General features: G+C 42.9%; 1 protein-coding gene across 2 annotated transcripts in view; it reads right to left on the reverse strand.

Moving 5' to 3' along the window:
• Nucleotides 1-4,547: 4,547 nt before the first annotated feature.
• The window catches only part of LOC126546220 (uncharacterized), a 38,114-nt gene continuing 29,786 nt past the window's right edge, over nt 4,548-12,875 (reverse strand). For both annotated transcript variants that reach the window (XM_055078143.2, XM_050194371.3), the window contains exons 5-7: nt 11,065-11,118; nt 5,802-5,849; nt 4,548-4,777 (exon numbers count right to left, since the gene is read on the reverse strand). In XM_055078143.2, the coding sequence (XP_054934118.1) occupies nt 4,706-4,777; nt 5,802-5,849; nt 11,065-11,118 (174 nt within the window). In that variant the 3' untranslated portion in view covers nt 4,548-4,705. The remainder of the gene's footprint in view (nt 4,778-5,801; nt 5,850-11,064; nt 11,119-12,875) is intronic.

Raw genomic sequence — 12,875 nt, forward strand, 5'->3', positions numbered from 1 at the left:
TCTCTCCCGCACCTCTAGTTCATCCAGGGGGACTGCAATTCTACTTTGAACTGTTTCACAATCCCAAGAGTATATGCTCTAAGGTGGCTCCTCTATCGTCACATGGTTACATTTGGCATCAAGGTATAAATCCGGAACCATGTGGTTAAGATTTACCAGGCTCGTGTAAGTTCTGGTTTGAACGTGCCTGCAGTCAACCGCCATAGACCTATCCAACTTCGGGCTAGGAGGTGGATATGTACACCCCGAATTTCTATAGAATTGGGTAATGTCACCGAATGAGAATAGTCTATCCCTATCCTTCCCTTCGATCTGCTCCTTGGTCAGAGCCACCCCCCCCCCCCCCCCCTATCAGGCACGGTTAATGAGTCCTCGCGCAACACTATGGGCAGACTCATTAAGGTTAGGGGTGGTGGTGGATTTGCACTCTGTATGGCTTGGGAAGCAGATGATTTCCTTGCCGTGAAATTCCTCAGATGATATGAGTTTGTCTTTACTGTTTAGCATTCTTGCAACCTCAACTGATATCCGCCCTCTGGTGTAATTTTGTATAGCCGATTGAGAGTCGGTAATAATGTATCTATAGTTGAGAGAAGCAGTAGGCAGAGAGATGGCAACCTCCTCCGTAACCTCAGATACCCCAGTTTTGATTGAGCACGTGTGTATGCTTTCCAACTTTGTAATAATTGCTGCTGATGTAAACGCTTGGTGATCTGAATAATCTGCGGTGTCCAGGAATAGCGTTTCCTCGTCATTGCCATAGTGGTTTAGCAGAGCTTTAGCTCTGGTCATTATCTTGCCCTGATTGAATCCTGGGTGCATATTTTTGGGCAAATTGGGGATTTCAATTTTGCTCCTAATCTCTCTGGCCAACGAAACCTTGGGTCCTTGCTGGTTATGGTAATTTATTCGTAATTTATCGAGTATAATTTTGGCAGTGAGGGTGCCGGCTTGTCTTTCCGATTGAGCTATCTTCTGAGCTTCAATAAATTCTGCTAAAGTGTTATGCATGCCCAGCTGCATTAATCCCTCAGTACTGGTGCTTTCGGGCGAGCCTAAGGTTTGTTTAAAAGCTTTCCTTATGAGTGTATCGATTTTGCCCTTTTCTGCCTTGTACCAGTTAAGGCACCCAGGTAGGTAAATCATGTGGCTTATAGCAAAATAGTTAATGAGACTAACAATGCTAGCCTTCTTCATTCCCTGATACTTGTTCGTGATTCTTCTGATCAGCCTAATGGCGTTAGTGATTTTGGTAACGAGCTTTCTACGAGTTTCGCCGTTAGTTCCCTTCGACTCAATGTTAAATCCCAGGATCCTAATTAGTTTAACGATGGGGATGGCACCGTCATTCTTCGCACGAATCTGTATCTCGTCGTACTCTCTCGCCTTGATGTATCCATTGAGTGGCCTGCACTTGAGGGTGGATCTGTAAAGAAGCTCTGCTTTCTCTGGGCAGTTTTCAAACCCCGTGCCTGTAAGGTACTCCTCCACTTTAGCTACCGCTTCCTGTAATTTCTGTTCTATCTATCTATCAGCGTTCTTGCGAGATCCATATGGTAATATCATCCGCGTATAAGGAGTGATTGAGTCCTTCGATGTCCTCGAGCTTTTCCGATAATCTTATCATAATGAAGTTAAAGAGCCTGGGGGACATCACGGAGCCATGAGGTGTGCTCGCACTGCCCATGTCCCTCACCTCAAACTTGAATTCCCCCATAGTGAGGGTAGCCTTCCTATTTGTTAGGAATTCTCGCTTCGATTACTTCTCTTTCCGTTTTTGATTTTGCCTTCGAAAGGAAGTGGGTATTTTTCAAATAAGGCAAACAGGTGTTGCTATCGGAGCTCTTGCAGTGCAAGGGGATATTACTGCTCGTGCCGGAGCTCATAGATCGCATGTGTTCCTGCGCACCCTCATTGAAGCAGTGGATCACAAGCGATCCATGCGCACCGGCAAGGACAGTAATCTCACATTGTTATTGCATTGCGAATGATGTTCTGAACGGGAATAAATCAAGACAGGTTACATGTTATGTGAGCACCGAGATACTCATATTAGAAAACGTTGTCCAATGGAACATTATTTAAGTTGTGGAAAAAAATAGAAAGCATGCTATCTATTCTGGAACCTCACATAGATATGCGTTTTTTGTACATGTGTTTCTCTTCTCTAATCGCTGAACACGAGAGAAACAGAATTAGTATGCGACTTAAGTTTGGTTATAACATCGAGGCATGCTATTTTTATAACAATAACGATCGTCTGCAAACAAATGAACTTTAGATGAAACGCATGAAAGCAAGTCACCAAAATAGATAAGGAAAAGTACAGCGCCAAAAATTGAGCCCTAAGTACATGAGAATGCGCAGGAGAGGACTTATTATTACTGTTGTTAGCAGCCAAAGACAGGGTGGTGTCAAAAGAAAGCACTCATTCACGTTAGAAGTCTCGAGTCTATGTTAAGTAGACTAAGACTGTAGAGCAGGACATTGCCAAAAGTACTCGAAACATCTAAAATTATGCACTCAGCTAGTGAATACTGTTTATTACATTTAGCTTGTACGCGAACAATACTAGCTGCATTTCACATGAGTATCGCTTGCGCAAACCATGTTGTGAAGGAGGTAAAAAATAATGAGCCATTTAACTCTGTGAAGGTGAACGACCAGCGAAGCTGTTTAGCACACGATACAGAGACGACACAGAATTTTGAACAAAAGTGCGAAAACATTTATGGTTCTGATCGGTGGTCATCGTGACAATAGGCGGTTGCGCTGAGGGGCGCCAACGAGCCAGCTGTGGAAGGAGACGACGACGCTCGAGTTATTGCTGATGGTAGTTTTTGCTCACGCAGATTTGTTGACTGACAGAAAAATGCACGGATCCATAACCATAATCAGCTTCGCTGTAGCAAGTTGGAGTCTAAGAAATTACCGAGGTGGACAAATAAGATATGCTAATTATGCGCCGCTTATAGCTTATGCCTATCATACAACAGTTTTTATCGCAGCTAGATTACAAGAAGGTTTAGCACGCAAGCCAAACTAAGTGATTTCTGAAATAAAGAAATAGGTTTTAATTTTTCATTTGACATTAAATTCTAGCAAAACAAGAACAGTTATTTATACGTGCCGAAAGGAAAGAAAATAGTTTCACCTGAACGCTTTTACGTGGGCTCTGAACTTATAGAGCTTGTTGTTAGATTGTAGATTTTCTGAAAACACGCGGTGTCATATTTTCCGAGCATATAACGCAGAATGAGAAATTTGAATATCTTAAGGGCAACATATCATGTGCTGTCGGTAAAATTTAGCGCCTAAGGCCCATTCTTACCTGCACAGCCAAACTTGTCCTGTATAATTCTGTATCCTAATAAAGGTAAAATCAGACATCCACGCATTGGTAGCAATTGCTGCAAAGGAAACTGATTTTCCCTTTATTATTTACTTCTCTCCACCTTGTGGGTTTCCGCAGAACTATTACGTCAATTCTGTATCCTGTATAAGAATCACAAGGAAAGCGTGCATAGAAGCCATACTGAATGCTTACTTATGAGGATATACTCTTTCTGCACTATTAGTCCTCCTCATATATCTGAAATTATGGAGTTCAGCACCACGAAGCTGTACAGTGGGCTATAAAGGATGTTGTTGTGGAAAGTCCGGGATTAATGTTTTCAACTAGGGGTTCTTTAACATGTGCGTAAAACACGGTGCACAAGTGGTTCTGAAGTCCATCGCCTTTTAAACTCTAATTCACTCCAATAATTGCTAAATGAACAAATAAATGACAAGGAACCGAGTCCATCGGACTCGTGCTTGGCCGAACGACGCCATATACTCTGATCCATCATGGCATGTGCCTCGGGATATTCGTAATAGCTACAACTTTGCGAATAGATACTACTGCAAGTGCTACAGGAGCTATCACCTTGCTGGTATCTTAAAACTGTCGCAAGCCACTTCTCAGTTAGAGGTAGAGCTGTTCCTCGGAGAAGGCTAGCAGAGTTTGACCCGCAAGCAGGACAGCCGTCGCTGGCCTCATGTGCACAATTTCTGGACCCGCATGAGAGGGTCAGCGAGGCGCACGCGCCAGAAAAGCTTTCTTTTTAGACACAGAAAGCGGGGAATAGTGAGGAAAGATGAAATCTATCTAAAGTCGGTAATCCCGGAAACGGATGAGAGAGCAATGATTATACCATGAATGGCAGTGGCAAGTCATCGCCTCAGAGCGTCTTTGTCCTAACTCGACATCACACAAAGCACAAGACCGGACACCTACCTGTCGAAGCAAGTGCAATAAATTGAGCTGCTACTGTATTCTGCTGTATTATTTACTGCGGCAACAGTGAAAGGCTCGGTACCTGATTCGTCCAGTATCTTTTATATTCGGGACATCGCGGCTATCATTTCATGCCTCCTCACCTCCTATACGTGACGAAGAAAAACAAAGCTGCTTACCGTAACCACTGGGAATCAAACGCCAACTGCAGTGAACAAGGAAATCGTGACTAAAGTCAGAAGTTCAATGCCACGTTGCATTCAAGAAATAAGCAAAATGCGAATACGTCTTTATTGGGTTCGAGGCAACTCACCAGAACATTCATATACCTGTGTAGTAGGTAGCATGCTTTTAATCCAAAAAGGAGAACCTCTCCAAGGGGACAGCCGCCTAGAAGACGTCAGCGGATAAGGCGAGTTAAGATTTTTATTCACCAATCACTTCAGCGGCGCTTCTGCCATAAGGCATTGGGTGGTGCAGCAACGTGGCGAGACATTCCTGCAAGTGGAAACTCATATTGGGGATTTCATACAATCAATCACGCAAAGAATAGAGGGAAGTTTTTGCTGACTGCATGGGCTGAAATTTGACGAATATCTAATATTTTGCATGCAATTATTTTCTGCAATGTGTAAAGAGATTTATAAAAGACTAATGCATTAAAACTTTCACCTTAGTGCACAGTAGGCAGGTTAGATTTAATCCTACGGCGTGGGGAAGAAAATAATTGCACTGTCACTGTACTTCCGGCATATGATTACATGAAAGCGGTGGCTATAAATTAGGCTACAATGCGTATTGATATTTCTATGTTCGCAAGCGTGCGGCAATATAGATTGCCCTTTGACTGGGAAGTTCGCTGTTAGGCCTTTATTTTGATGGAAAACAGTATACTCCTAATCTATCAAAATCACGTCGCCTGATGTTTCTAAACGTTATCTATCACTTTCAACCTAGTTTCTCTAAAAATTCTTGAACATTTTTCCATAGTCGTAATACAGAATCGTGTACTTCAACATGCAGTTTCTAAATAACCATTGCAAACTTGAATACAGCGCGTACATAGATACGAAAGGACCGAAAAAACGACGACGACAAGTGCTGTCGTCGTTCTTTTGGTCGTTTTGTCTATATGTACGTGCTGTGGTCAAGTTTGCAATGGAATACCAACTAGCCCGTACCCAAACCCTGCATCTAAATATCCTAACCGGGCATATGATAACTCATCGAAAGCCTCATACTTGCGGTGTGCTACTAGATTTCTGACGAACAGCTGGCCAAACGAAAAGCCTGCTTATTATAATATGTAAATGTACAGTAAACAATCTTTTCATTCCCTTTTTGTTCATAGTTCTCTCTCGCTACAATGCGATCTGTGTGTATTATGTTTTCCTAATATTGACACCGTATCAAATAGGTATGAAGAAAATTAGTTTCATCGCAGCACAGCATACCTAATTTGATTATTTTATATCACAAGTTAGCGAAATAATGTTTCACAAATAATAAAACACGCACTTACAGTGACTTTATCGGCGAAGTCAATCACGTAGACTTTTTGGTATGATGACTGAAAAAGCGTGGGATGAAGATTGAAGCGTAGGCACGCCATTTTGACGGCGCAGTGTTTATAGAAAGTACGTTTCACCGTATGTAAATTTAAAACAACTGTAGAAAAAGTAGTTCTACCACTATTAAAATTACTGTGATACTACAGATATCACAGGAAAAGAAAATCGGCAGATATAAGAAAGCCCGATTGACAAAATCTACTACACGTATATTGACCAAATGTAAATAATATTAGTTGTATCGCACTCCTCCCCATGTATATACGTTACTTAAAACTTTTATTACCAAAACCGCCGACCATATACAAGCAAAATTCAAGTTCCACCAGTGGCGATGAAGTCGCAAGCGTTTCTTAGGGCAGGAGCACCGCGCGTGCTAAGAACGGTAAGGTAAGTGCTGGCGCCAGGTTTGGGAGCTAACATTTCGTACACGGAATGAGTTGTAATTTGTCATTTATTTGATTAGTTTGACTGCTCTCAAAATGATCGCCATGCCTTCATCTGGAGATGGATATATGTACTTCACTGAAGTTTCCACATATAGGGAATGCGTTCATTGTGTTCCCGCCATTATGTTGCGGACATTCGCATTGCTGCCTCTAGAATACAGCATCCAAAAGTTCTGTGGAATTTAGCAGTAAATTCAAGGGAAATGCGTTAGCATTACGTCACCTTCATTGAATTCCTGGTTCCATGAACATACATACATACATACATACATACATACATACATACATACATACATACATACATACATACATACATACATACATACATACACACACACACACATACATACATACATACATACATAGGCACGTACGTATATACATACATGCATACACACGCACATACACGTATACACCCCATTCTAAGCTCTTCTATCCCCTGTCGATTTATACCTCGTGACCACCTTCCAACATTTCATACATACACTCTTTCCCGACTTTGACACTCCTAATGCTAATTAATTAAGAAGTCAGGCTATTGCTTCCCTTTACAGCCTATTCCGTACGAACGTGGAGGTACACAAAGGCACACGCAGCACACCAGCTGTATTGGTTTCAGTTTCCCAACCCTGCATTGTCAGCGCATTTGATGTTATCTTGATTGCAGAGGTTTCAGCAGTTTCGTCACTAAGGAGCGCGCAATCGCAGTTGAAAAATGTCACCTTGTTCAGGTAGACCATGCCGGCTTCCTTCGAGACACAAGTTGAAATTTTTTCTTTATGTATGTATGTGTGGGATAATGAACATAGGGCGGTATTTGAAGACCTCACTGAATATGTTCCTCAAAAATGTGTCTCAGTTGCTCTCGGCCGCGCACAGTGACCACGGTCGAAAATGGCTGCGTTTTTCGTGTGTTTAAATTTTTTTGTGCCACGTGCATGGCAGTGCTTTGCAGCACATTCGTCGCGATGAGTTAGCAGTGTAAGTTTAATTTGTTCTATTTTACTTGCAGGGATATTGAATTCCGAGGATGATTACGTTATGGATGAAATTTGAATATCGTCCATTCTTCTGATATTGATTTCAATAAAGACGATGACAGCGAATACACGACGACATCGTAATTCAGAGAAGTTTTTGAAGAAAACACCAGTGACAAGGTCGAAGACATTGAGAAACCATTGAGAAAGTTTGCGAAGCTGGAGTCACCCAAAGATGGCGAAAATGACGGTTATAGTTGAAGTTAAGAGTCCTTTGACACATTTTTGTGACCATTTTGACGAACACTTGATGAAATTGCTGCAGAAGAGACGTACCACCTGTATAAACATTGAAAAGCGTTGCAAGCCTGCCTGCAAAAGATGAAGCAACTTAGGCATGTGCCTCAACATAGGTTGCATCCGATACTTTTTTTTTTGTAGAGAGGGTGCCATTTTGACCTCGTCAGCACTGTGATGACGCGGGAAGAGTGCAAGAAGCTAAGATCGAATTTAAAGTTTGTAGACACAGAAAGTCAACGTTAACCAGATAACGCGAATAGGCTTTGGAATATGCAGGCAATAATTGATGCAGTCAGGAACCGCTGTTTATAGCTCTGGAGGCCACCCATTTCCTACTCGATCGACGAGCAAATAATACCAAAAGGAAGGCGAGACTAATGGGGCTCAAAAACTTTCTACTCGCTACAGGTGAGGGCTCGGCAATGGGTTTCGAAATCTATTAAGGCAAGTTCAGGCTCCTTGCCAACAAACCACTCGGCCTTGGTAGAAACGCAATGCTGAGCCTTGTGCCCACCTTACCAGAGCAGTCCACCGTATTTTTTTACATATATTTCCCTATTCCCCTCACGGATGAGCTTCTGAAGAAGGAAATTGATGGGACGAACACCATTACGAGAAATCGTTAAAAAATGTCCGCTTGAATATGTATACTCAAAGGGAGCAAGGTGATTTTGATGGGCAGACACTAGGGGACGAGAAAGTAGCGATTGTGAAGTGGAAAGACAGCAGGACGGTGTTCATGGCTTCAACTTGTGCTGGCGTCACCACTGCTGAACCTGAGAAGCGATCGTCTAAAAAGTAGAAATGCATCGATGTCCCCACTCTGGAAGTTGTTAGAAAGTCCAACGCGAGAATGTGATGACTTGATGTTTGTCACCAGCTGGTTGAATGCTACAAAGTTTTGGTGAAGACGTTCAATAGTGGACGTTCAAAGTGAGACGGTATATGGCATGGTACACCGTTACAAATTATTGCCTTGTTGGCTTGAATGTAGTGATGCCTGTAGAAAAAACTACGATGTCTGGGCGGAACACAATGAGCTGTTTTCACTTCCGCCTTGCTGTAGTTGAGGCACTTTACGCATCGCCGAGGCAAAAGCAGCCGAAACCAACGATGAAAAAGTGTCATTTAGCCAATTTAACCAGGTGGGCCGGAATTGCCAGGAACAGGCAATTGGAAGCCTACGAATATTCGCTGTCACTTGACGTGCGTTCGCTGCTGCATACTTCCACGCTGCACTTCGCGCACACGCTGCGAGAAATGCAACAACACACCTGTGTCACTCAAGCGAGAAATACGGTTTTGGAGTCTTCCATACGCCACGCTAACTTTCCTTGAATGTACAGCTGTTTCTAACACGATTAAACGCTCAGTCCACGCATTTGTGCGTCTCTGTCCTTCGTGCCAAATACTTAGTTACTTGCATTTTAACTTTTCAATATAAGATTAGACAAGGACAAAGGTTCATAACCTAAAGAGAAGTACTGAATTTTTTCCGCCATTTTTCTACCGGTGACAACTTGGGAAGCTTGCCTACTATATATATATATATATTGAAGTTGCTGCATTCATAGTTCAAGCCTTAATACTGCGTCACGGTGCGGTGCTCCTCGCGTCCTCCTGAGCGACCGTGGAAAATCATTCCTCTCGCAACTAGTAGACGAAGTACTCAGAGCCTGCGGAACCACCCACAAGACTACCTCCAGTTACCATATTCACTCCAACGGCCTAACAGAGCGATTTCATCGCACGATATTAGACATGCTAGCCATGTACAACGAATCAGATCACAGAAACTGGGACGCAATTCTTCCATTCGTGACTTTCGCGTACAATACCGCCGTTCAACGCACGACCGCTTACTCGCCATTCTACCTTGTCTATGGTCGTTCGCCCTCTTCCTGTCTTGACGTCTCTATCTTCGCGCCAACTGTCTATCGATGTCCATCCTCCTGTGAAGAATATGTGTCCCGCAATCTTCATTGTTACCAGCTCGCCCGCATCAACACTGAAGCACGGCAACAGGACCGCAAGCAGCATTACGACGCCTCTCATCGCGTCATGTGCTTCCTCCCTGGCGAGGAAGTGCTACTCTGGACACCAGTTCGTACTCCTGGCTTGCGTGACAAGTTTCAGCTTCGGTTCATCGGCCGCTACAAAGTCTTGGAGCAGACCTCTCCGTAAACTATCGTGTGGTACCAGTTATTGTTCCAAATGACCGCCGCTGCCACGCTGCTGAGGTTGTCCACGTTTCCCGTATGAAGCCTTTCACGAATCGTTCGCCGCCCCTTTGAATTGCGGCCAGGATGGCCGTTCTCGCGTAACAAGGGGACATTAGTGTGGGCATTTATAAGCTATTCTTTGTCAACTGTTTATGATAATCATCACGTGGGGTTCACATGAAGTCCTTCATCATCGCTTGTGGGGTTCGCTCTTGAGTGTGATCCGTGTTTTGGGCGTGGTCGGTTCGGCGCGTCTCCGACGCGTAATAATAGGCGTGATAACTGCTGCATCACAACATATATATATATATATATATATATATATATATATATATATATATATAATGAAGGACCTAATGAAATACATCGCATCGGCTACGAAAAAAGAAAGAAATCCTCGCTTATCAATATATAATTACATATATCTCAAAGTCAAATATATATACAGGCTGTTTCTGCGAACACTTACAGAAATCTTTAAAAGTTGCCTGTGGCAGATATCATAATTCTTCTTCATGAGATGGTCTACTCGAAGCGGCGGAGAACACTTGCACAAGAAATGGAGGTGCGAAATCGTGCAATTAATAAAAATTCGCTATTTACGTTTTTAACTAATTACAATATGGCCCATATTGCAATTTACAAATTCTAGCCGTGGAGTTTGCAAGGCGGATCCACTTGGAACGAACTTTCACGATGACACCAGTTTCGCGATATAAATTCCCGAACGTTGAGCGAAAATGCATAGCCGATGCAGTTAGTTTTTTAAAAAGACATCGTTTCATGCACTGAACCACACAACTAGAACGCCACTGCATTTCTCCGCAAAGTTCGGGAATTTAAATCTCGAAACTGGTGTCGTCCTGAGAATTTGTTCCAAGTGGATTCGCCTCGCGAAGTCCACTGCTAGAATTTGCATATTGCAATATGGGTCATACGATAATTAGTTAGAAAGTTAATTAGTAAATTCTCGTTACTTAGTCGATTTCGCATTTCAATATTTTTGTGCAAGTACTATGCGCCCCTTCGGGTAGACTGGCTCATAAACTAGACTTCAGCTATCTTCCACAGGCAACCTTTAAAAATTTTTGAAAGGGTTCGCTGAAGCACCAGGTATATGCGTGATGACAAAGAATGGAAATCCAGAGCATGACGTGTGACAAGCAGCGGTGCCCGCAAATCGTGCTCTAATAGCCGAGGTAATATCGAATTAAAAATTATTTACTCATTATCTAGAATCCTAAATACCGATACAGTACTCACCGGTATTGGAGTCTCGAACATTGTACTTTTCATGCAAGTCATTATCATCTGCAACTGCAGGAGGAGATATAAAATACGTTCTGTTAAATGGCGGCCCCAAAGTGAAGAATCATACTGTTGGACTGAAGTGCTCTGTATAGTAATAGTGCACATGTACTAAATAGTAATATTTTTTCTAGTATGTGGGGGTGGTCCAAGAGTAGATTGGGGTAGAAAGAAAGGAATAAAGCGAATCAAGAATATAGCGTTCGTGTCGCACATGCTGCCTTCTAGCCTCTTTCCTCACATACGCATTTCACATAATATTGCACCAACCAAAATCGATTCAGTGCCATTTCGTCTTGGTGCCCGACGTCATAGGTGTGTTCTGGTTCGGGTTCAAACGCATCCTACAAATGTCTTTATCACGCCGGGACCTTCCTGGTCTTACGTACCAACGGAGAAGCCGAAACAGTCACGTCTGTCATTGTCATGTGCTAGTGGCGTGACAGTTAAGCCCGTTTTAGGAATTTTAATTTCCGTTTCTGGCTGAAATTGGCTGGGATTCTTTCCTTCACAGAAATTGACTACGTGAGCTTTTTACTAGTTTAGAAGTAGCTTCAGATCTTCGGGCAATAGGCTTAAAGGCTTGCCCTCGGATGGCCTTTCTGATTAAAAGGTATTCGTCCAATACTTTAATATTTTGTCATATTCCTAACTTGAGTTATTGTAATATGTATGCCGCTGTGCTAAAAGCAATACCAAGGAACTTGCAATAGTATATCTCATCTTACCTATGTCGAAATATTTTTCAGTGCATTTTCTGAGATGTTTCGTACATCCTCCGGAGAGCATAAGAGGGTATATATGTTGGCTTTTCAGTTCTGTTCTTATCAGTTACTGCTGTTAGCAGTGCAAATACTCGATTTTTTTAAATAACATGCTTAGCTGCTAAGAGAAGCAGCCGCATATAAGAGGACAAAGCGATCCTCTCCTCTAACTTAATCTGCCAAAAACAGCTTTTCACCACTCAAAGGAAAAGCTATAAAAGTTGAAATATAGTGTGGGCTGCCATATCAAGGTTGCGTCTTCAATTTTCATGTGATTTCGCGGTACTAGGAAGGCACAGTGCGGCCACTGTCCGGCCACCAAAATGTCCGGCCACCAAAAGCATTCACAGAGGCGAGCCTTCGTTCGGGAGTCCGTGACTTGTTTCTATGATCTAACACTTTCGTTACTCCACAGTGTAGTTGAAGGGTATGATGAGATGACAGAACAGAAACAAGACCTTGGTGGTCTGTACCATCCCGAAAGGTATATGTCACATGCCCAGACACATCCATGTGCCTCGCGTTTTCCTACTAAAGATATTCTCTCCGCTGAAGATAGGGTGATAGAAGTGAAAGCTATAGTACGTGCAGTATGTCCAAGAATTTTTGGAGAACAATACCAAGGCCACAGTAAGAAGCGTATATGGAGACAAAAATGGGTAGAGCTGGGTCAAACTTGCGGTTCCACTACGTCAGGAAGATCTGGCACACATTCACCATACTATTCCACCAATCAGAGAAATCAGTGCAAGCTTGCATTGTCGGTGGGTGCAGGAGTGTTCATGATAGCACCTAGCTATCCTGGAAGTGGGCAGATTTCGTGAGCTGTTACCTTGTGGCCAAAAACGAAATGTTCTGGCATGCAGCATTCCCATGTTTCGTTCAGCTCGAGCCCAGCAACTTTGAGTTTACAGAATCCAGCGCCGTGATTTGAGAGTTGCTCTTCTTTGCTTTTCACAGACGCGATGACGTCTATATAAAACAAACTCAAGAACAGCGTTT

Source organism: Dermacentor andersoni, chromosome 10 (assembly GCF_023375885.2).
Source record: "Dermacentor andersoni chromosome 10, qqDerAnde1_hic_scaffold, whole genome shotgun sequence".
In the NCBI taxonomy this organism is placed as follows: domain Eukaryota; kingdom Metazoa; phylum Arthropoda; class Arachnida; order Ixodida; family Ixodidae; genus Dermacentor; species Dermacentor andersoni.